The sequence below is a fragment of the Procambarus clarkii genome, chromosome 54 (assembly GCF_040958095.1).
Source record: "Procambarus clarkii isolate CNS0578487 chromosome 54, FALCON_Pclarkii_2.0, whole genome shotgun sequence".
In the NCBI taxonomy this organism is placed as follows: Eukaryota; Metazoa; Arthropoda; class Malacostraca; order Decapoda; family Cambaridae; genus Procambarus; species Procambarus clarkii.
This window is the reverse complement of record NC_091203.1, coordinates 30,184,179-30,209,176: the sequence shown is the minus strand read 5'-3', so window position 1 is coordinate 30,209,176 and position 24,998 is coordinate 30,184,179. Positions and strand designations below refer to the sequence as shown.

Genomic DNA, 24,998 nt, shown 5'->3' with positions numbered 1-24,998 from the left:
ACAGTGCCGCACCATTAGTGAAATATTTTATTAAATAACTTTTTTGTTTTCACAGTACCTTTGATCATTTTTTTCCAAGACTATGTCTGGAAGCAGCAGCAATCGTTCTGGAGGTGTTAAGAGGAAGAAGGGTACCCTAACAATTAAAGACAAGTTGCCTGTTATAGAACTCTGTGAAAATGGTCAGTTCGCTTCAAGTGTTGCCAAGGATTTTAACACTACCTGGTCGATAACTCATTTTGTATCCTTATATGAATATACTCAGTATGGGTGAGGACGCACACTGTGTCCTAAAGTAAAATATTCTTTAAAAATCCCTTTTTTGTTTCCAATTATGGGACTTATTTTAAAAAGTGCACCAACGTCTTCCCATGTCCTGTGATGGGCCAAGTGGCACCATGGCACTGCCACCCACACGATAGGCCTATTGTTATTGTGTTTACGCTTGTGACCGCTGCAGCCTCCCCTTGCGCAAAAATGTGTTAGTGCCTTTATAAACACTCTTCATTTACTCCAAGATTACCTTGAGTATACCGTGAGTTGGTTTCGGGACTTAGCGTCCCTGCGACCCGGTCATCACCCAGGCAGCCTCATTGCTGGACTGGTCAACCAGGCTGTTGGACACGGCAGCTCGCAGCCTGACGTATGAATCACAGCCTGGTTAATGGATAGTGATCAAGAACAAAGCCAGATCTTTTCTGGCTTTGAAGATGAAGAAAAGATCAAGAACTTTTCAGATCTTGATCTTGAAAGTTCCAAGATTGACAGTAATGTAGATAGTGAGGTGATTGAAACTGAAACAGCAGGTGAGGATGAAATTGAAAGCGAGGGGAAGTGATGATGTTTATACCGCCACCTGTGCAGGCCCTGCTATTAGAACTTGTACCGCATGCACCAGTATTGGTAAAGCCTGGTCTACTGACAGCACTGCACCATTTGTACAGTTTTACTGGAACACCAGGATTGACTGCACCAGTACCAAGCACTTCTCTGGAGTTTTTACAGTTATTTATTATGCGAGATTGGCAGAACTATATGGTATATGAAACCAACTTGTATGCATCACAAAGCATATCCAATGCTTCTAACAACACTGAGTGGGATGAAGTGAGTGTAAAAGAGCTTGCCAGATAATTCGAACTGACAATGTTGATGGGCATTTTGAAGATACCAGAAATGACTATGTATTGGCAAACAGCTAAATTGTGGCATGTACCTTCATTCAAAACATTTATGATGGCAAAACAATATGTAACAATTTCAAAGTATTTTCATACTCATATCAATAATGCCATTCCCAAAAACAATCAAAACAGACTAATAAAAGTTACAATAATAATGGAATATCTAACACACAAATGTAAAACAGTATACATTCCTCAGAAAATTCTGTGTTTGGATGAAGGGACAATGTCCTGGAGGGCCCTCTATCTTTCAAGGTTTATAATCCAAATAAACCTGAGAAGTACAGAGTAAAACTGCATATGCTAGCTGAATTGTGCACTGGTTACATCTATGATTTTGAAGTGTATGCAGGAATTGGGAAGACATCAATTCAAACGGTTATGGGCTTGATTGAACCACTGAAGAACAAACGTTATCATTTATGTATGGATAACTACTATAACTCGGTTCAACTTAGTGAGAAGCTGCTTGAACAAGATGTATACACCGTACTCTCAGATTGCAGCGTGGTGCACCAGAAGATCTTCAGCCACAAGTTAAGGGTAAACTGCCAGTAGATAAAACTGTATTCAGACAGAAGGACAATACTTTTATAATCCTGTGGAAAGATAAGCGAATTGTTTCACTCATCACAACTTGCCACAATGCAGATACACAAGAAGTGGAACGAAGGAAACGAGTACACAAACCTGATGAAACATCTTCAGTGCACAGGTCATTGTGAACAAACCAAAGACAATCTGTAACTACAATAACCACATGAAAGGTGTTAATCACTTCGACAAAATGGTCAAATATTATCATTTCATGCGGAAATGTCACAAGTGGACAAAAGAAAATCACATTCTACTTTCTGCAAATAGCTATCAATAATGCTTTTGTGTTATACAAGTACTACACGAATCATGCAAATAAACTCCCATTGCTCTATTTCCACAAAGTAATAATTTGGTCACAGTTGAACTTTGAGTATAAGAATTGGCCTATCCAAAATCACATTATACATCCTGGAGCAGGTGGGGTGGTTCAACTTAATTAATTAACAATACAGACATGCTTATTCATTTTTTATACATATGATATTGTGGTACAAACACATATGTGAAGGAAGCAAGACAAAAACCAATGAAGTATCGTAAAAAAATAATGCCAGGAACAAATAATGAGCATATTTAATAGTGAAAAACCTTTTTTCACATGACGATGTACTTTATTTTTATGGTTTGGTAATGTTCTTTCATTTGCCCTTATATGCATATATTCCTTTAGAGCATTCTATTGCAAACAAATCGATGCCAAAAGGAACAATGTAACATGAAAATTGAGGTGATAAAACTAAAAAAAAAGAGTACACATATTTTAGTGCGGGGTGTTGTGGGTGTGGATGGGTGCTTGCTCACGAGGTAGCGCTTGGCGGATTTTATGGTTTGCTGTGGGTAGTGTGCTGGTCTTTTTGCCCTTATATGCATATATCCCTTTAGAGAATTCTATTGCTAACAATTTGATACCAATATCAATGACGTAGCACCAAAATTGAGGTAAAAAAACTGAAAAGAGCATAGATTTTAGTGCGGTTGCAAGCTCATGGGTAAGGAAAATGCTAGGCTGATTTTCGGGTTTGCGGCAGGTGGCAAGCCGGACGTTTTGACCTTATATGCATATACAGTGGCACCTCGACTTACAATTGCCCCTACTTACGATAATTTCGAGTTACGATGTAAATTTCATAGAAAAATGCGACTCGACATCCGATGGTGTCGTCGACTTCCGATATTTGTTGGTACACGTTCGGGTCGACCGAGCGCGTGGTTCCCGGTCACGCGGTCCGACCTGCCTCAGTTTACTACAGCTACCCGCTTAGTGACGATCGCGCCGATAAGAAATTCCGCATTTGTGGTGATTTATTGCATTTTGAACATTAAAGTAATTATTATATATCACGTAATGAGTCCCAGGAAAGTCAGTGGTAAGGCTCAACATATGAAAACCCATGTAAGGATGACCATAGAGCAGAAACAAGAGTACATAATGTCTCTTCCTCAACAATTAAGAAAATGTGTGCAGAACGGGAAGAACTGCAAATCTTTGCTGAAATGACCCACCCAAATCAAGGTGCAGTAGGTCGTTGCCTTAACCTATTCAATGACACTGTGATGCATCATTACAGACAAATGTTAAAACGAAGGGAAAAACAAATGTCTCTTGACAAATTTGTAGTGAGACAAACAAGCACTGAACCACAACCAGGTCCTTGTGGTATTCAGGCAAAACGTAGGAGAGAGAGTATCCCAGAGAAAACATCAATGCCTGATGTGATAATGGAAGGGAACTCCCTTCCAAACAGTAACAACTCTCCTCCTTCCCCCTCATCACGATCTTCCATACGCCATCAAGAGCCCTGCATAAAGGTAAGATCAACTTAGGAACTGTATTGTAGTTAGAAGAAAACATTGTATTCAGTATAAAATGAATTTGTATGTTAATATTTTGGAGGGTGAGTAACGGATTAATTCAATTCCCTTTATTTCTTATGGGAAAAATCGCTTCGACTTACAATATTTCAACTTACGATCTGTCTCTGGGAACGGATTAGCATCGTAAGTCGAGGCCCCATTGTATTCCTTTAGAGCATTCTATTGCAAACAAATCGATACCAAAAGGAACAATGTAACATAAAAATTGAGGTGATAAAACGAAGAAGAGAACACACATTTTAGTGCGGGTGAGCACTCACGGGAAATGCCAGGGCAACCTTGGGTTGGGCTAGGCCTCGCGCGCTGGGCCAGGCAACGTGTTAATATAGGCACTAGTACTGTTTCTGATTTAAGGAAACAAAAAGCTGAATACCTGAAATACATTTCAACCAGTGAGAGCGAAGGTGCAAGCACTAGCAGAGGGTGCTGTAGAAAAACTTTGAAGCCTTCAAAGCATGTACAATTGAATGAGCCTTTGTACAAGTGGTTTGATCAGCACCGCACAGCAGGTGTGACAATTCGCGATCCAGAAATAAGAAATGCTGCAAGCAGGTTTGCAACCAGTCTTGAAATACAGGATTTCCAAGCAGGTGATGGGTAGACTGCAAGGTTCAAAGCGAGGCACAATATTGTGAAGAGAAAAATTGTTGGTGAAAAGTTGAGTGCAGATACAAGCAGTGTAAAACCATATAAACATAAATTAAGAACATACATTTTGTCTAATAATTTATATTCTTATCATATCTATAATTCTGATGAAACTGGGCTGTATTGAAGTTTACCTGAAGAAATTCTAGCTATGAGGAGTGAGGGTTCTGTGCCAGGCCGTAAGGTTAACAAGGACAGCTGTCAGCTATGATGTGTGTGAATGTCGACGTCACAGACAATCACGTATGCAATTGTTGACAAATCCAAGAAAGCAAGAGCATTGCAATACTGCTTGGACAGACTGCCTGTGAGAGTATGGTCTCTCAAGATATCTCCCACAGCTGACTTGAATGGCTCATTGCAGTGCACAGTGCACCGATCTCGTGCACAGGAGCCTATCTCTGTTACTCTGGATGGTAATCTGTCATATTGGGTGTCCCCAGGATGCCCACATAACCAAGAATATTTATATAATACGGAGGCCGCAGTATGTCCAGGCAGGAAGTAGATACAGGGAAGTTAATCATTCATGCCATGGAGTCAGCGAGTACACAGTGGAAGGTGCAAGGCGTGGTAGAGAGGGGACGCCAGCGAGACAGATAAGATCTGACCTCTGGGGTCAGCCTCAACCAGAGCAATGGAGAATAACAACAGTGACGTATTCGTGATGTGGTCATGAAGTCACTTTTCTACCGATCATGTAACGATTGGTATCATTGGTTCTGGCACCTCTGCTACAACACCATTAGTCAATTGTAACCCCTTGTGTTTGTACCCACGAGGAGCCCTGCAGCCGCTGGCAAGGGTATTCACGTGAAGAAGTCCGTACAGAATAGGTTGTGTCCTTCTGTCTATTCGGCCAAATAGACAGAACACCGTCCATTCCTCACCATGTCAGAAAGAGCTGTAGAAGCTAAAGTAGTAGATAAAATTGTTGGCCTCGTGGAAGGTCTTACAAACAGAGAATGTGTGCGACTACAGGAGAATAGGCAGGTACGTAAAAGGGAAAGATCGACCTTTGAGGATCACCCTAAACGGTGCCAAACAGATGGAAGAAGTACTAAGGAATGCTAGAAAATTGCAAAGGGATGAGGATGGGAAAGGGTGGTCGTTAAGACGAGATCTTTCAAAAGAAGATAGAGAGAAGCTGAAACTGAACCTCGCCGAGGCAAAACATTTAAATGAGAGCAGGAATGAAGAAGAAATAAATTCTTTTTTCTACAAAGTGATAGGGGTAGGCAAACCAGTAAAGTGGTACATAAAGGCAAACCAACAAAATCAATAGAGAGGGGGGGAGTGAAGAATAAGGAGAGGGGGAACAAGTTCCTGAAGATTGCATACACCAACATAGATGGAGTGAGATCGAAGATACTGGAGTTAAGTGATGTAATACAGCTGCAGACACCAGACATTGTTGCACTCACGGAGACAAAACTTGAAGATGTAATTTTAAATGAGGTCATATTCCCAAGGGGCTACTCAATTTGGAGACGGGACAGAAAAATTAGGAAAGGCGGTGGCGTTGCTGTGCTGGTAAAAGAACACCTAAAGGTGAAGGAAATAATGACTGCCAATCCACAAGAAGTTGACATAATAGCACTAGAGATCTGCCATGAGGATGATAAACTAATGATGATAAATGCATATAGTCCACCGCCAAGCAGCACATGGTCAAAGGAGGAGCTAGATAGTAAACGTGAAGGTCTTATAACAATAATGAGAGAGATTATAGCGAGAGCAGATAACGATAGATCACGACTGTTGATAGTCGGTGACTTCAACTTGAAATCCATAGACTGGGAAGCATATGAAGCTAAAACAGAAGATTTTTGGACCTGTAAATTTGTAGACCTCATCCTGGAAACATTCTTGTATCAACATGTTAAACAAGCTACGAGGATGAGGGAAGGGGACGTTCCCTCCATGCTAGATTTGATATTTACCAGGAAGGAGGAAGAGATATTTGACATTCAGTACCTTCCTCCCTTGGGTAAAAGTGACCATGTCTTTTTGGGAATAAAGTATGCAATGCGTTATAAGCTGGAAGAAAATAAGGAGGTTGAAGCAGTTGAAAAACCAGACTTCAGGAGAGGACATTATGGTGACCTTAGAAATTTTTTTAGTGAGTATAATTGGACAGACTTGATGCTAGGCAAGGAAGTGAATGAGATGTATGGCAAGTTTTGTGAAATATATGATAAAAGGCACAAAAAAATTTATACCAAAACAGAGATGCAGAACTAGGAAACAGGATTGGTTCAATAGAAATTGCGAGAGGGCTAGAGACCGAAAGACACAAAAATGGAATCAATACAGGAAGAGGCCGAACCCCCAAACATACCAGCGATACAAAGATGCGAGAAACAACTACACGGCAGTGAGGAGAGAGGCAGAAAGAAATTTTGAAAAAGGGATTGCGGACAAATGTAAAACAGAACCAGGTCTATTCTATAAATTCATAAACAACAAATTGCAGGTAAAGGATAATATTCAGAGGTTGAAAATGGGAAATAGATTCACGGAAGATGAAAAGGAAATGTGTGAAACACTAAACGAAAAGTTCCAAAGTGTGTTTGTACAAAATGAAATCTTTAGGGAACCAGATACAATAAGAATTCCAGAGAACAACATAGAACACATAGAGGTGTCTTGAGACGAAGTGGAAAAAATGCTCAAGGAGCTCGGTAAGAACAAAGCAGCTGGCCCAGATGGCGTTTCACCATGGGTTCTGAGAGAATGTGCATCTGAGCTCAGCATTCCACTTCACCTGATCTTTCAGGCATCCCTGTGTACAGGAATCGTAGCAGACGGGTGGAAACAGGCTAACATAGTTCCAATCTACAAAAGTGGCAGCAGGGAAGACCCCCTCAATTATAGACCTGTATCATTGACATGTGTAATAGTGAAAGTATTGGAAAAACTAATCAAAACTAAATGGGTAGAACACCTAGAGAGAAATGATATAATATCAGACAGACAGTATGGTTTTTGATCTGGAAGATCCTGTGTATCGAATTTACTCAGTTTCTATGATCGAGCCACAGAGATATTACAGGAAAGAGATGGTTGGGTTGACTGCATCTATCTGGACCTAAAAAAGGCTTTCGACAGAGTTCCACATAAGAGGTTGTTCTGGAAACTGGAAAATATTGGAGGGGTGACAGGTAAGCTTCTATCATGGATGAAAAATTTTCTGACTGATAGAAAAATGAGGGCAATAATCAGAGGCAATGTATCAGAATGGAGAAATGTCACAAGTGGAGTACCACAGGGCTCAGTTCTTGCACCAGTGATGTTTATTGTGTACATAAATGATCTACCAGTTGGTATACAGAATTATATGAACATGTTTGCTGATGATGCTAAGATAATAGGAAGGATAAGAAATTTAGATGACTGTCATGCCCTTCAAGAAGACCTGGACAAAATAAGTATATGGAGCACCACTTGGCAAATGGAATTTAATGTTAATAAATGTCATGTTATAGAATGTGGAATAGGAGAACATAGACCCCACACAACCTATATATTATGTGAGAAATCTTTAAAGAATTCTGATAAAGAAAGAGATCTAGGAGTGGTTCTAGATAGAAAACTATCACCTGAGGACCACATAAAGAATATTGTGCAAGGAGCCTATGCTATGCTTTCTAACTTCAGAATTGCATTTAAATACATGGATGGCGATATACTAAAGAAATTGTTCATGACTTTTGTTAGGCCAAAGCTAGAATATGCAGCTGTTGTGTGGTGCCCATATCTTAAGAAGCACATCAACAAACTGGAAAAGGTGCAAAGACATGCTACTAAGTGGCTCCCAGAACTGAAGGGCAAGAGCTACGAGGAGAGGTTAGAAGCATTAAATATGCCAAAACTAGAAGACAGAAGAAAAAGAGGTGATATGATCACTACATACAAAATAGTTACAGGAATTGATAAAATCGACAGGGAAGACTTCCTGAGACCTGGAATTTCAAGAACAAGAGGTCATAGATTTAAACTAGCTAAACACAGATGCCGAAGAAATATAAGAAAATTCACCTTCGCAAATAGAGTGGTAGACGGTTGGAACAAGTTAAGTGAGAAGGTGGTGGAGGCCAAGACCGTCAGTAGTTTCAAAGCGTTATATGATAAAGAGTGCTGGGAAGACGGGACACCACGAGCGTAGCTCTCATCCTGTAACTACACTTAGGTAATTACACTTAGGTAATTACCATCAAGTTAAACTCAGCGTCTTCTCGATATACCAACACTCGCCCGGAATCGCGAGTTGTTGGAAACTTCCAACAGTTATTCTCATGCCTAATACAACAGGATGTATTTCCTGTATTAGGCTTCATACACATCTAATATTCATTTAATAATCCTTAATACAACAGGATGTATTTCCTGTATTAAGCGTAATAATTAATTAACACTACTAATACGTAGTTTAGTATTGTAGAATTTACTGTACAGTATTAGGTTGTGGAACATCATGTAATTTCTCCTAGAATTGTGTAGTGTTGCGTCAGCTAGCACAGGGATAAAATTTCCACATCCCTGTAGATCTCATACAAATGCAACCATTTACTTTCCTGTATTAGGAATAATTATTTAGTAATAGGTTCACTTTTAGTATACAACAGTTTACTGGAATTCTGTACCCAGCTTAATCGCTGTTCCAGTAAATCATATCATAATCTAACATCATTTCCACCACCAAGCAAGTATTGTTTTATTTGTGCAGTCTACATTAACTGACTTGCACTGTGAGAATTAAAACATCACCACATAAAGTATTTATCTAAACCATCAAGTGTTCATAAACGCCCCCTTCCCTATTTAGCTTTAATAAATATAATTTATGCTCGAATCCTCATGGTGTGCTATTGCGCATGCGCGATTTTCGGGAAGGAGGAGAGAGGACTCTCGCCATATTCGATCAACAAGCGTGATGGTGCTCCGAAGTGGTCCAACAAATCTTACCATCCTGACAACATCCTTACATCCCTAGATGCTAGATTGAGGACGCAGCTTACCAGAATCACAGACACCAGTTCGGCAGGCATTTATACCTCCTAGTTTAATTTATTGAGTTCAAAGATTAACTAATATACAGTAGGTGGCCATGTCGTGACGCTGCGGGCGTACCAAATATTCCCACGTGAGTGTAACTCCTTTCCCTCCAAATATTTAGATATTACCTTATATGTGTGTAAATACTAGTTTGGGGTGGAAATTACAGAATTATCATTATTGCAGCATGGTGCAACACCCTTGAGGAAGTGTGTGACCGCCATACCCTCACGTGTTCCAAGTATCGCTATCTCAAACTGTTTCCAGACTGGCGTACAGTGGACTGCATCTACGTCCCCTCTGTCACAGCTGAGATTTAATCAGTTTTCATTGTAGATAGTATTTAATTATTCAGAGTCCAGATATCATGGTTTTATGAACTATGTATTACTTTTATGCATTACTAATCTTTACATTGCAATAGTATTTCTTGCATTATATATTTTACTCATATCTATGTGTGTGTATATTATACTTATTATTATTATTGCATAATATATGTTACACATAGATTAACCTCATAGAATACCCCCCAAAATGTGTCATGGGAGGCTGGCTCTAGAATTATCTAATTTACAGTCATTGCTTAATAGAATTTACTCACATATAATCATAGATCTAAAAGCCACTGATTTTCTTATTTCATTACTCATTCTGGTCCTTCAAGCTATCTTAGAATTAATCATTATTTTGCATTCTTAAAATTATACATTTTATTAGTATTATACTGGAGCCAGAATTCCCCACACGAGTGTGACTATATTGTTAAGAAATCTTATAGAGTGAAAAAGTCTGCAAATCACCAGAGCAAAACAGACTGGTATCAGGTAACCCTTGGTGACAAATTGTGATCGTCTATGAGTGACCTAGAGTGAACTATGGTAATGCCGCTGCCTAAGTAATCTGCGTGTGACTTGCCACAGTGTACCTGCATGGTATCATATAATCAGCTGCCGCCAGCCGCCACTCAGACCGGAGCGTGTAACCAGCCGCCACCAACCACTGCCAGCAGCGCCACTCGCTCTGCCCTCATTGTACGCACTACGTGACATCACCACCCTTCACACCCTTACTCACCGCCAGTGACATCAAGTGTGTGTGTGTGTGTGTGTGTGTGTGTGTGTGTTAAGCATACAGCACACCCTCCTCTGCGAGTATCCTCCGTCTCGACTACTGTTTGTTGGGAATGCCTGTCGTCAATGGTCTCACGTCAGAACGAGTGAAACCAGCTGTCAGGCCACCTACGAGTTCGTGCATAAATGTGCCTGAATGTGTGAATGGGAGAGGTAGCCTACCTGTAAGTACAAGATCTTGTATTATTGTGTCTGTCTGTGTTGATCTGAGGGATCAACCACAGTTCTCACCTTCTCATACCTGACACAGGTATAGGTGGAGACCCCAACGGTGCATGCATGTCTGTGTGGTATCACGACATTACACTCGTCTGTGAATTTGAGTTTCATATGCACCACACATTTAGTTATTGCGTTACATAATTATTGTGCATGATTATTGCCTGTCCCATTGACAGTGCCATTGTGATTTATTGTGCATCATCATTACCCGAGTATCCGGTTGGAACTCGTTGGGATTCCTTTGCATACCAGCAGTTAGGTTTGCCTTGTTAATGATTGGCTGTCAATTGTGTTACGTTAGGTGTTTCTCCACGAGTGGATCAGAATCATTAGTCAGACGTCAAGAGTCTCGCTAATGCAACCATAGCCTTGCTGACACCAATCTAAAGTAAATCAAGCACCCTTTGTATTAGTGGTTAAGTTTGTAAATAAACTACTGTCAAGCTTTATGCGGTGTTTCCGTTGAACCACTTCTTCTGAATTCTTCTGAAGACTTCTGAATACTGCCAACTATTTACTTAAGCCTTCAGCCCTAGGTGTCTTCAACACCAAGTTGCCTATTATTCACAAATCTATATATGTGATGAGGACCCTAGGAGTCCCTTAGAATGTTTCAAACATTGAGGAGATTCCAACGACCAACGTGGACCAGGACCAGGTGAGGCTAGTCTGAGAATAGACCCTCAAGGACTAACTTGACCTTGCTCCCAGACCCTATACGGTTGCTCTTGTATTTTCTCTGCTGGATTCCGACTGCTTCTTGAAGCGTCTGCCACATGTACAATGGGGCCTCGACTTACGATGCTAATCCGTTCCCAGAGATGAATCGTAAGTCGAAATATCGTAAGTCAAAACGATTTTTCGCATAAGAAATAAAGGGAATTGAATTAATCCGTTCCCCACCCTCCAAAATATTAACATACAAATACATTTTATACTGAATACAATGTTTTTTCTAACTACAATACAGTACCAAAGTTACTCTCACCTTTATGGAGGGCTCTTGATGGCATATGGAAGATTGTGATGAGGGGGGAGGAGAAGAGTTATTCCTGTTTGGAAGGGGAGTCCCCTTCCATTATCACATCAGGCATTGATGTTTTCTCTGGGATACTCTCTCTCCTACGTTTTGCCTGAATACCACAAGGACCTGGTTGTGGTTCAGTGCTTGTTTGTCTCACTACAAATTTGTCAAGAGACATTTGTTTTTCCCTTCGTTTTAACATTTGTCTGTAATGATGCATCACAGTGTCATTGAATAGGTTAAGGGAACGACCTACTGCAGCTTGATTTGGGCGAGTCGTTTCAGCAAAGGTTTGCAATTCTTCCCATGCTGCACACATTTTCTTAATTGTTGAGGAAGAGACATTTTGTACTCTTGTTTTTGCTCTATGGTCATCCTTACATGGGTTTTCATATGTTGAGCCTTACCACTGACTTTCCTGGGACTCATTGCGTGATATATAATAATTACTTTAATGTTCAAAAGGCAAAAAATCACCACAAAAGCGGAATTTCTTATCGGCGCGATCGTCACTAAGCGGACAGCTGTAGTAAACTGAGGCAGGTCGGCCGTGTGACCGGGAACCACGCGCACGGTCGACCCGAACGTGTACCAACAAATATCGGAAGTCGACGACACCATCGGATGTCGAGTCGCATTTTTCGATGAAATTTACATCGTAACTCAAAATTATCGTAAGTACAGGCAATCGTATGTCAAGGTGCCACTGTACATTGATGACGTACGCATTGCAGTCGGGAGAGCAAAAGAGAAAACCCCACACTGCTTATGAATATTATACTAGTAACTCAAAGAATGCATGGTTTACACAGGAGATCTTTCTTTTTTGGTTTCATGATGTGTTCTGCAAGGAAGTCCGTGACCATCAAATTAAGAAACTCAAAGTGAGGCCAAGCAAAATTCGGGCTTTGCTGTTGCTTGATAATGCACGTGCCCAACCCAGAATTGACACTTTAACCTCACATGATGGCAAGATAATGTGTATGGCACTTCCTTCTAATACCACCTCTCTCATTAAGCCTATGGATCCAGGAGTTATCTGTGCTACAAAGAGGTTGTACAACAAAAAGATGCTCAATGAAGTTCTGGTGGTTTTGCCTCTCAAGGAAGATTTGAAACTCGGCATGGATAACAGGGCTAAAAGAACCCTTGAGAACTTCATTAACTATTCCCTCCAGGAAGCAATCTATAACTGGGCCAAGGTCTGGTGCAAAGTAAATGTGTTGACTTTGAAGAATTCCTGGAAAAAACTACTCGCATGTATGGTCAACAATGAGGAGGATGAAGAAATGAATTTTGAAGGATTTACAGATGAAATCCATGGAGTGTTCAGAAATGCTGGTGAAAATTTAGAAAGACAGTATATGGTTGAATGGCTTGAAAAAGATGCTAATGACCCAGGATACGGTGTGATGAGCAAAGAAGAGATTGTCCAGTCTGTTACTGGTGAGGCAGAGGATGACAATGGCAATGAGGAACCAACACATCAAACCACGAAATACAGTGTACTCATGTCCTATGTTGATGGATTAATTATTCATCCTACTGTGCTAATCCAGAAGTTGGAAACATACATCAGTACCTGAGGCAAACCAAAGAGCTGATTATAAAGGAGACCAATGAACACAGGAGGAAAGCTAAACTTGATTCATATTTTGTAAGAACAGCAAGGCAAGGACTTTTATCCAGTGAGGCCTCACAGGCAAGCCAAGAGGCTTCAACCAGTGAGGCCTCACAAGCAAGCCAAGGACCTTCAATCAGTGAGTCCTCACAAGCAAGTCAAGGACCTTCAACCAATGAGGCCTCACAAGCAAGCTTTTTCTTCAACCAATGAGGCCTCAGAAGCAAGCCAAGAGCCTTCAACCAGTGAGGCTTCAGCAGCTGGCAGTGAAATCTGACCTTGCCAAGCTTATGTATTGAACAGTAATTTTAAGTGTTAATGTTAGTGTTGTGTTGTGTTGTGTTAGAATAGGTTACATAAATTGTTAAGAATTCTTAACTACAAGATGTGTAGCATCAATCAAGAATACGAACTACAACAAGTTGAGGTTTCTGTTTGAAATTAATTACAGTCCTGTACAGTACTTGAATATTTTATAATTACTGTGTATGTAGCAATTTAAATTATGTTGGTTGTGGTGCAAACATTTTTTGTAATGTTCATTTTTGGACACCCCGGTCAAACAGTCCTTTAGTTCGGATGTTGGACATATCCGAATAGGGGTCCTTCCCATATAGTTTGGACTAGCGAGCTAATACAGTATAGGACCAATACTAGAAGAGGTATTTGTCAGAGAATCTATGTAGTTTTCTCAGTCACAGAATTTGTCACAATCTCTGACCTGTGGTTGGTTATCTCCAGATAGATTTCCTGGTATAATATTTTTGTTTGCTATTATCCATCTTAGACTGCAGGTTGAAGTCTCCCAGGATGATATGGGGTTGCCAGATTATCAAGGCTATTTTGTTTATCTGTTCTGTGAATTCTTCAACCATTGCGTCTGGGGGTTTGTATATTAGAATAATAACCAAGATTATTTTCTCTATTTTTACTTCGAATACGTCTACTATGCCATCACATTTGTAGAGGTAAGAAGCTCCGGGCATACACAGTCCTCTCTAATACTGTATGTAAACCAATGTGACTCGTTTGCAGTTGTTGTTTGATGGTTTTCAAGGCTTCATTTTCTGTGAACCCTCCAGTTGTCTGTAAAGCTGTGCTGACTTAATGAAGTTTTTTTTCTGGCTAGATGGAAGATTGTCCCCCTCCTCTCTTCGTCTCTGTGAGGGGTGGCCAGATTTTTTCTCAGGTCCCCGGTAGGCCAAACAGAATTGTCCGCAACTGAAGCGACCCATTAGTATGAAGTTATCTCAGGAAGAATGTATCAAGAAGCCACAATCGAGTCCCCCCCAGAAAGGAAAATTATAAAAATGTCACAAATACAGTACCTAACAGAACCACCCTAATCAATTGTACAACACTCAATTACAATAATAATAATAATAATAATAATAATAATAATAATAATAATAATAATAAAGGATAATAAGACATGCAAGGAATATTGAAAAATGTTCAGATGACCAATACTGTACTGTACACACAAGATTGCACAAGAGAATGAGAACCCAAAATGGTTCTTTAAGGAATGAATACCTTTCCAAACGGTAGAGGATCTGAGCCTGAAGCTCCTGTACACGGGTTGTTACTTGAGCAGCTTTGCAAATGGTGTCATAAGCAGCAGAGACTTGGTTCAGCCTGTACTCACAGTATGCCTTCTCAAAGGCCAATTCACTGAAATCCAAACATAAAAGTATTTCAAAATATTTTATAAAAAAAAATATTCTAAAGTACAGTAACAGGTTAATCCAGGATTATTATTACACACTTAACCAATTCTGCATGGACTCACTCTGAAAACTTTGACTTCTTGGCAACAGAAAGAGCATCAGAAAATTGGTCCAAGTTGATGAGTGCCACAATCTTGCACTGCCAGGCCTTCAGCTCCTTGGGCTCCTCTGCTAAAACTGCAAAAACAAAAAAAATCACATCAACTCTTCTCTTGCACTGATGCAACTCCCTCACCTGCACATCTACCTCAGTCTCTGAAAAATACACTAATCTCTCTGCACCAACACATGTAAACCAGCTGAAACCTGCCCTAATAACTGGTTATACATAAATTAAATATACATGTATAAATATATACCTGTACTACAATAAAACAGTACTATAATAAAACTTTAAATGAAAGCTCATACAGATGCATATTAAAAAACCAGCTTTGAATGTAATGAAACGCCATTTTCTAGGCGAGACCCGGAGGTTCCCCAAAGCTATACCAGGCTGAAATGCTAATGTCAGACTTTGGCATCAGTCATGTGTATGGCGTTCTAGGGCCTACCGGGGACCACAGCCAGAACCTGGCCCCCTCAGAGAGGCAAGGGGAGCAATGGCCTATGGAAACCCTGTGTGGTTGGAAGCATTCTATATCTGCCATCGACCGGGTCAAGCATCCAGAAAGGTAAGCATTCCGAAACAAACCCCTGTTCTGGTTAAAATTGCTTCCAAAAGCCGAACTAGTGGATAGAACTTCCCAATAGAAAACAAGCAAACTAGTATGATGTCACATGTCACCGCGCCGCTGTCTGCGCAGCTCCCCCCTCCCCGGGAGGGGGAAGGGGAAGCCCCAGACCTCTCACGCCGGCTATCCACCTATCAGTTCAGAGGCTGGATGTCAAAACACGCGAAAAACTGCCGACCAGAGGGAGGGAGGATTGCCAGGGAGCCTCCGGGTCTCACTCAGAAAATGGCGTTTCATTACATTCAATGCTGGTTTTCTGGGGGGAGCCCCGTCGGCTCCCCGGAGCTAACTACCCACAGAGGAAGGTCAAAGGGATGGAACCGGAAGACGGTCACCACGCACCCCTCAACGGAAGTGAGACAACTTGCTGAAAATGCCAACCCAAGGAGACAGCCCCAAAAGGGCCCGGGAACAACACGAGACAACCAAAAGGCCAAAAGAGTAAGCAGCGACAACATAACCGGCAACAAAGCGAAGACAAAGAGCCCAATGGGAACCCAACCGGGCTATGAGTAGCCCAATCCGGCAACCCAGACTAGGAGCCGACAGACGTTCCAATAATACGGGAAGTAGCGAAAACCTACCCGAACCTTCGAGAACACAGAAGCAAACACCAGTCCCGAAGGCACACAAAGGCACAGTCGCACCCAAGACCAAAAGTAACGCAGAACCCCAATAACGGGGAAACATGACGAAGATACCCGGTCCCCAAAATGGGGGGAGCAACGGAGAAGAGCACCCACCTACAGGACAGAACCAACCGACTCAAAGGACAAGGAACCGAGCCCAGGGAGGGGCCGACGTCCAACAACTCGTACGGTGAGGGGGAGGAAAACCCCACTCCGCGTAACCGCAAGCCCCATCTAGAGAGTAGAAAAAAAACAGCGGGGTCCAACGGGGCCTTAGGCCCCCCAAGTCAGCCCCTCCCCAGCCCCAGAAACCCACACGACAGGCCCCGGGGCCGAGCCGTCCCCCCAAAGTCCCGGCCATACCAGAAAACCGGGGCAGCCGCGAAAATACTACGGAAGGGAGCCCATTGGCAGACTCTTACAACACGGCTAGAGGAACAGACTCGAATGCCCCCATCACTACCCCGGAAGGGGAATTCCCCGAGACCGCCCGAGTCTTAAAACCATCGAACCCTGCCCCGACCCCGAACCCACAGACGGTAAGGAACCGGATGCTGGCAGGAAAGGGGGGGATCCAGGGGAAAGACAAAGGGGCATGGAAGGAACCGAAGCAACCAACATCCCCAAGTCCCAACACGAACCAAAACAGGGCAGCCCTGGGACTCCCGGGGAGCAAACGAGAGTGTTGCCACCACCAAAGCTCAATGTGCAACGCCCCTGCTGCCTGCACCCGCTTAGTCAGCAGAACTAGGTAACCGAGCCACAACGAGCAACAAAACTCACAGGACTCCGGGTCGAAGGTGTCACCGACCCCACAGGCAGCAGATGGAGACAAAATAGAGAGTCACCCTGAGACAAGGGGTGAGAGCAATCCTCAAACTCGCTGGAAGCGAGGGGGGGGAGGGGAATCCGGGGTCACATCCAACGGACCCGCGCGCCACCAGGGGTTTACCAAGGTCCCGAGCGTTTACTATAATAGGACTCGCGCTCAGGTAATCCTAGGCAGGGTACTGCTAACCGGCGCCCAAAGCTACCAAACAACTTTCTAAGAACTGAACCCCCGGGACGTGTACACTCACGGGGACCTAGCAGGGGGTACCACCAGAATAATACTCAGAACACAAGGGACACTGGGGGCAAGAACGAAGGCAGACTCCCCACCAGGTAGATAAACAAAATTAAAAAGAAAACCCCGCAGGAGGACAGCGTACCCAGGTGAAACAGAGCCGGCCGCCATATAGGTGAAAACAGCTGCGCAGCACCCTGAGCCACACCAGTGCAAAACTGCCTCGTACCCTAAGGCGAACATGGGAGACAGAACACCCGAGCACACAAAGAGCGGCCGAAAACCAAGCAGTAAACAGCCTAGCAGGGGCAGAACCCAAGGAACTTGTGGAAGGTGGCTCCAAGGGCAGTACATACAGGGCACCTAGGGAAGGGAACCTTAGGCGCATGCATCCCGAGTACTGGAGACTCACTCCCGGCTCACGCACAACCTAGAAGACAGACACCACACTCTAGGTACAGTGCTGAAACAACTAATGGAGCCGGAGCACACAACCAGTGCCTATAGCATCAGCTGAAGAACTGATGGGTGGATAGCCGGCGTGAGAGGTCTGGAGCTCCCCCTTCCCCCTCCCCGGGAGCTGCGCAGATAGTGGCGCGATGACGTGTGACGTCACACTAGTTTGCTTGTTTTCTGCTGGGGAGTTTTATCCACTAGTTCGGCTTTTGGTAGCAATTTTAACCAGAACAGGGGTTTGTGGGAACCGACCTGTGAGATTTATATTTATTTAATTTATATGAATTTATATAGAATTTATATTTACGTTAATTTATATACTTCGATAGCAATTTGTATAATGATAAGTGGACTGTATTTCTGCAATAATCTCATAATCTCACAAATCGATCCTCTACACATTAGGGGGGGTTTATATTAATTGAATATATATGCAGCCAATCAAACTACAGTATTAACTACACATTATTAAACATTGAAGAGGTTCCTTATCTTATAGTACAGCAGGTTAGTCCACCAGGTATAACTAGGGTGTAGACACCACATTTTCCCTCTTTGAGGTAGCTTCCATCACCCTGGTAACTGATGTACAAAGCATGCTTCCTCGTCTTGACCTGTCAAAAGGGCGCTAACTGTAAAGCCAGAATCCTATATATGACAGGTATTTCAGAGAAAACACTGTACATGGAACAATGAAGACCTGGCTTAATTACCTTTAGTTTGAGGCTATATCGTGCTCTAACTGGCTAACCCTACCCAATGACATTAATGGCCACTAATGATAGATAATGGGTTTCGGAAAGAACACTTAACTTGATTTGATGACAGCGTGTTGATAATGGTACACCTTTGGTTTCCATAACACTACGTCCAAGTAAAATTAACAGGAGCCGAATTTGCTCCCGAGAGCCTCTGGTCTAGTCTCAACAATGGTTGCCCTCCCTCACCCTGATGCCTAGCTTACATTGTCCAGATGTCAATAAGTGATAGAAGGGTCACATTTACTCTACTTTAATATTGATAATTAAGTTAATTTATATAAGATGTTTTTATGATGGTAAAGTCCAAAGACTAATGTATTTAAGAATAATTCCCACCATAATAGATGGTGAATTATAATAGTATGTGGTGATGATATCCCGTTTTCTATAGACGGTAATTCCACAAGTTACGTTTTCTATGGGTTAACTTGTTTATACAACACAGCTATTATTATCTGTATGATATTAAATGGTGTCGGATTTTCCGACAGGGTTTGTTTTGGAATGCATACCTTTCTGGATGCTTGACCTGGTCGATGGCAGACATAAGAATGCTTCCAACCACACGGGGGGTTTCTATAGGCCATTGCTCCCCTTGCCTCTCTGAGGGGACCAGGTTCTGGCCGTGGTCCCCGGTAGGCCCTAGAATTCCATACAAATGACTGATGCCAAAGTCTGACATTAGCATATCACCCTGGTATAGCTCCAAGGAGCCGACGGGGCTCCCCCCAGAAAATGAACTATAACCGCTGCACTGCGCAGTGCGCCTTGAGACATTCGATGGGTGGTGCATAACACACCTCAGGGCGTTCAAAGGTATAGGGTACGATTCAAAAGTGGCATGCGGTGACTCAGGTACGAAATGGATGCCTGAGGCCTCCAGTGATCATCCGACATTTGAAAAAATACCAGCATGCCCCAGGGCCATGGGGACTCTCAGTTTCAAGGACACAACCATGTCTGACCCATCATCTACGAGCTTCTGGTCCACGGTCAGCTGCGGTCCAGCAAAACGACTCTCAGAGGATGAAATACGGGACATATTCTATGATGATGGACCAATTGATGATGAGTTAGACTACAGTCCTGAAAAAGACCCAACACGGGGTCAGACTCGAGGTATGCCACCCATACCTCTTCGCCAGATTTTTGCCACAGGTATGGCACTCATGCCAGTGGCCCTGCATGCCACCCATGGCCCTGCATGCCACCCATGCCTGTGACCCTGCATGCCACCCATACCTGTGGCCCTGCATGCCACCCATACCCGTGGCCCTGCATGCCACCCATACCCGTGGCCCTGCATGCCATCCATACCCGTGGCCCTGCATGCCATCCATTCCCGTGGCCCTGCATGCCATCCATACCCGTGGCCCTGCATGCCATCCATACCTGTGGCCATACATGCCAGCCATACCCGTGGCCCTGCATGCCAGCCATACCTGTGGCCCTGCATGCCATCCATACCCGTGGCCCTGCATGCCAGCCATAACTGTGGCCCTGCATGCCATCCATACCCGTGGCCCTGCATGCCGGCCATACCCGTGGCCCTGCATGCCGGCCATACCCGTGGCCCTGCATGCCATCCATACCCGTGGCCCTGCATGCCATCCATACCCGTGGCCCTGCATGCCACCCATACCTGTGGCCCTGCATGCCACCCATACCTGTGGCCCTGCATGCCAGCCATACCTGTGGCCCTGCATGCCAGCCATACCTGTGGCCCTGCATGCCAGCCATACCTGTGGCCCTGCATGCCAGCCATACCTGTGGCCCTGCATGCCAGCCAAACCTGTGGCCCTGCATGCCAGCCAAACCTGTGGCCCTGCATGCCAGCCAAACCTGTGGCCCTGCATGCCAGCCATACCCGTGGCCCTGCATGCCAGCCATACCCGTGGCCCTGCATGCCAGCCATACCCGTGGCCCTGCATGCCACCCATACCCGTGGCCCTGCATGCCACCCATACCCGTGGCCCTGCATGCCACCCATACCCGTGGCCCTGCATGCCAGCCATACCTGTGGCCCTGCATGCCACCCATACCCGTGGCCCTGCATGCCACCCATACCCGTGGCCCTGCATGCCACCCATACCTGTGGCCCCTGCATGCCAGCCATACCTGTGGCCCTGCATGCCAGCCATACCTGTGGCCCTGCATGCCAGCCATACCTGTGGCCCTGCATGCCAGCCATACCTGTGGCCCTGCATGCCACCCATACCTGTGGCCCTGCATGCCACCCATACCTGTGGCCCCTGCATGCCACCCATACCTGTGGCCCTGCATGCCACCCATACCTGTGGCCCTGCATGCCATCCATACCTGTGGCCCTGCATGCCAGCCATACCTGTGGCCCTGCATGTCAGCCATACCTGTGGCCCTGCATGCCAGCCAAACCTGTGGCCCTGCATGCCAGCCAAACCTGTGGCCCTGCATGCCAGCCAAACCTGTGGCCCTGCATGCCAGCCATACCCGTGGCCCTGCATGCCAGCCATACCCGTGGCCCTGCATGCCACCCATACCCGTGGCCCTGCATGCCACCCATACCCGTGGCCCTGCATGCCACCCATACCCGTGGCCCTGCATGCCAGCCATACCTGTGGCCCTGCATGCCAGCCATACCTGTGGCCCTGCATGCCACCCATACCTGTGGCCCTGCATGCCACCCATACCCGTGGCTCTGCATGCCACCCATACCTGTGGCCCCTGCATGCCAGCCATACTTGTGGCCCTGCATGCCAGCCATACCTGTGGCCCTGCATGCTATGCATACCTGTGGCCCTGCATGCTATGCATACCTGTGGCCCTGCATGCCACTCATACCTGTGGCCCTGCATGCCATGCATACCTGTGGCCCTGCATGCCAGCCATACCTGTGGCCCTGCATGCCACCCATACCTGTGGCCCTGCATGCCAGCCATAACTGTGGCCCTGCATGCCATGCATACCTGTGGCCCTGCATGCCAGCCATACCTGTGGCCCTGCATGCCATGCATACCTGTGGCCCTGCATGCCAGCCATATCTGTGGCCCTGCATGCCAGCCATACCTGTGGCCCTGCATGCCAGCCATACCTGTGGCCCTGCATGCCACCCATACCCATGGACCTGCATGCCACCCATACCCGTGGCCCTGCATGCCACCCATACCTGTGGCCCTGCATGCCAGCCATAACTGTGGCCCTGCATGCCAGCCATACCTGTGGCCCTGCATGCCAGCCATAACTGTGGCCCTGCATGCCAGCCATACCTGTGGCCCTGCATGCCAGCCATAACTGTGGCCCTGCATGCCAGCCATACCTGTGGCCCTGCATGCCAGCCATACCTGTGGCCCTGCATGCCAGCCATAACTGTGGCCCTGCATGCCATCCATACCTGTGGCCCTGCATGCCAGCCATAACTGTGGCCCTGCATGCCAGCCATAACTGTGGCCCTGCATGCCAGCCATAACTGTGGCCCTGCATGCCAGCCATAACTGTGGCCCTGCATGCCATCCGTACCTGTGGCCCTGCATGCCAGCCATAACTGTGGCCCGGCATGCCAGCCATAACTGTGGCCCTGCATGCCAGCCATAACTGTGGCCCTGCATGCCAGCCATAACTGTGGCCCTGCATGCCAGCCATAACTGTGGCCCTGCATGCCAGCCATAACTGTGGCCCTGCATGCCATCCATACCTGTGGCCCTGCATGCCAGCCATACCTGTGGCCCTGCATGCCAGCCATAACTGTGGCCCTGCATGCCAGCCATAACTGTGGCCCTGCATGCCATCCATACCTGTGGCCCTGCATGCCAGCCATAACTGTGGCCCTGCATGCCAGCCATAACTGTGGCCCTGCATGCCATCCATACCTGTGGCCCCTACCGGCCACCCACACATATGCCATCACCAGCCACCCTTACCAGTGACCCCAGCAGCAGCCCCTAACCGTGACACCCTCTCCAAGGCACCCATATCTGTGACCTCCCTCCCCCGCAGCGTTGGCCCAAGTTATCAAGTCGGCCAATAGAAGAACCCCCAGAACCCTCCAGATATGCACCCATGCCTATGACCACACCAGCCGACCATATCTGTGACCACACCAGCCGACCATACCAAACGCCCATAGCTGTGACCCCACCAGCTGCCCATAGCTGTGACCCCCACCGGCTGCCCATAGCTATGACCGCACCAGCTGACTACAGCTGTGACCCCACCAGCTTGCCCATAACTGTGACCCCACCAGCTGCCCATAGCTGTGACCCCACCAGCTGACTACAGCTGTGACCCCACCATCTGCCCATAGCTGTGACCCCATCAGCTTGCCCATAACTGTGACCCCACCAGCTGCCCATAGCTGTGACCCCCTACCAGCTTGCCCATAGCTGTGACCCCCTATCAGCTTGCCCATAGCTGTGACCCCACCATCTGCCCATAGCTGTGAGCCCATCAGCTTGCCCATAACTGTGACCCCACCAGCTGCCCATAACTGTGACCCCACCAGCTTGCCCATAACTTTGACCCCACCAGCCGCCTATAGCTGTGACCCCCACCAGCCGTCCACTTGAGGCAGAGCCGAGCAGCTACATACACCATTACTTACTCTTATTAGCGACCTTTATGACCTTTTGGTAGTTAGAGTTCTCAATGAACTTCTTGAGCTCGCCATAGTAAGAGGCGAGTCGTCCCTCCGCCATGTTGTTGATCACTGGGCCAGCTGGCACAACGCTCCCTCACACCTCATCCAAATCTTACAACAAACACGCTTAACATCAAAACCTATCCGATTTTAACATATTACAAATTATTAAATAAAAAAAATATTTACAGTTCAAAGAAGAGATAGACCTAGTTATGTGCATATATTGGATCCCTTCACCCTTCAACTTCCTTACAAATGAAGGTTGTGTCGTCAGCAAATAGAATTGGTTGAGGTGTTAGGAGGCATTTGGAAGGTCATTAATGTAGATGAGAAAGAGGAGAGGGCCAAGTATGCTGCCCTGGGGAACACCAATGTTGATGGGTAGGGTGGGAGAAATTGTATTATTCACAGAAACATACTGGAGCCTGTCAGTAAGGTAAGACTTAAGGTACTGCAGGGAGTGACCTCTGACTCCATAATAATGTAATTTAAGAAGAAGGTTTTGGTAGTTGACAGTGTCAAAAGCCTTACGCAGGTCCACAAATAACCCAACAGGGAACTCATTTTTATCAAGAGCTGCATAAATCAAGTTAATCATACTAATTTTCTGCTATTCATTCTGCTATTGAGTTCAATAGGTTCTTCTCTTCCATTGGTTCATCCCTTGCAAATGATATTCCATCTTCCAGTACTGACATTAAGGACTATCTTACAGGTAACTATCCACAGTCTCTGTACCTAAAGCCTATTAACTCCACTGACGTCAATGAGATAATCCTTTCCCTTAAAACCAAGTCTGGTGCCCTTGAGGAGATACCAACTTTAATTTACAAAAAAGCCTCCAGATCTTTAGCCCCTGTTATTGCTTTGCTCTTCAACAAGTCACTTGAACTCCAAACCTTTCCAGATATTCTAAAAAAGCGAGAGTAACGCCTGTCCACAAATGTGGTGATCCCACAGATGTTAACAACTACAGACCTATATCAATCCTGCCAAACTTGTCAAAAATTTTTGAAAAACTAATCTATAAGCAGCTTTACTCATATCTAGCCAAACTCAATATACTTAGCCCTTGCCAATATGGCTTCAGACCCAAAAAAAACACTAACGATGCACTTATTAGTATGCTTAACTCGATTCATACAGCTCTTGATAAAAAGGAGTTCCCTATTGGGTTATTTGTGGACCTGCGTAAAGCTTTTGATACTGTCAACCACCAAAACCTTCTTCTTAAATTACATCATTATGGAGTCAGAGGACACTCCCTACAATATCTCAAATCCTACCTTACTGACAGGCTCCAATATGTTGCTGTGAATAATACAATTTCTCCCACCCTACCCATCAACATTGGTGTTCCTCAGGGCAGCATACTTGGCCCTCTCCTCTTTCTCATCTACATTAATGACCTTCCAAATGCCTCCCAACACCTCAAACCAATTCTATTTGCTGACGACACAACCTTCATTTACTCCAGTCCTGACCCCCTTGCTCTAAATGCCACAGTAAATACTGAGCTAAATAAAGTCCATCTTTGGCTAACTGCCAACAAACTCACCCTTAACATTGACAAAACTTTCTATATTCTGTTTGGCAATAAATCCTCTAGTCAAATAAATCTCAAAATAAACAATACCCAAAT

At 45.0% G+C, this 24,998-nt stretch overlaps 1 protein-coding gene across 1 annotated transcript in view; it reads right to left on the bottom strand.

Moving 5' to 3' along the window:
- The window catches only part of Srp72 (signal recognition particle 72), a 254,241-nt gene extending 230,794 nt beyond the window's left edge, over positions 1 to 23,447 (bottom strand). The window contains exons 1-3 of the mRNA XM_045732804.2: positions 23,318 to 23,447; positions 15,158 to 15,272; positions 14,902 to 15,039 (exon numbers count right to left, since the gene is read on the bottom strand). Coding sequence (XP_045588760.1) covers positions 14,902 to 15,039; positions 15,158 to 15,272; positions 23,318 to 23,411 — 347 coding nt within the window. The 5' untranslated portion in view covers positions 23,412 to 23,447. The remainder of the gene's footprint in view (positions 1 to 14,901; positions 15,040 to 15,157; positions 15,273 to 23,317) is intronic.
- Positions 23,448 to 24,998: the final 1,551 nt, after the last annotated feature.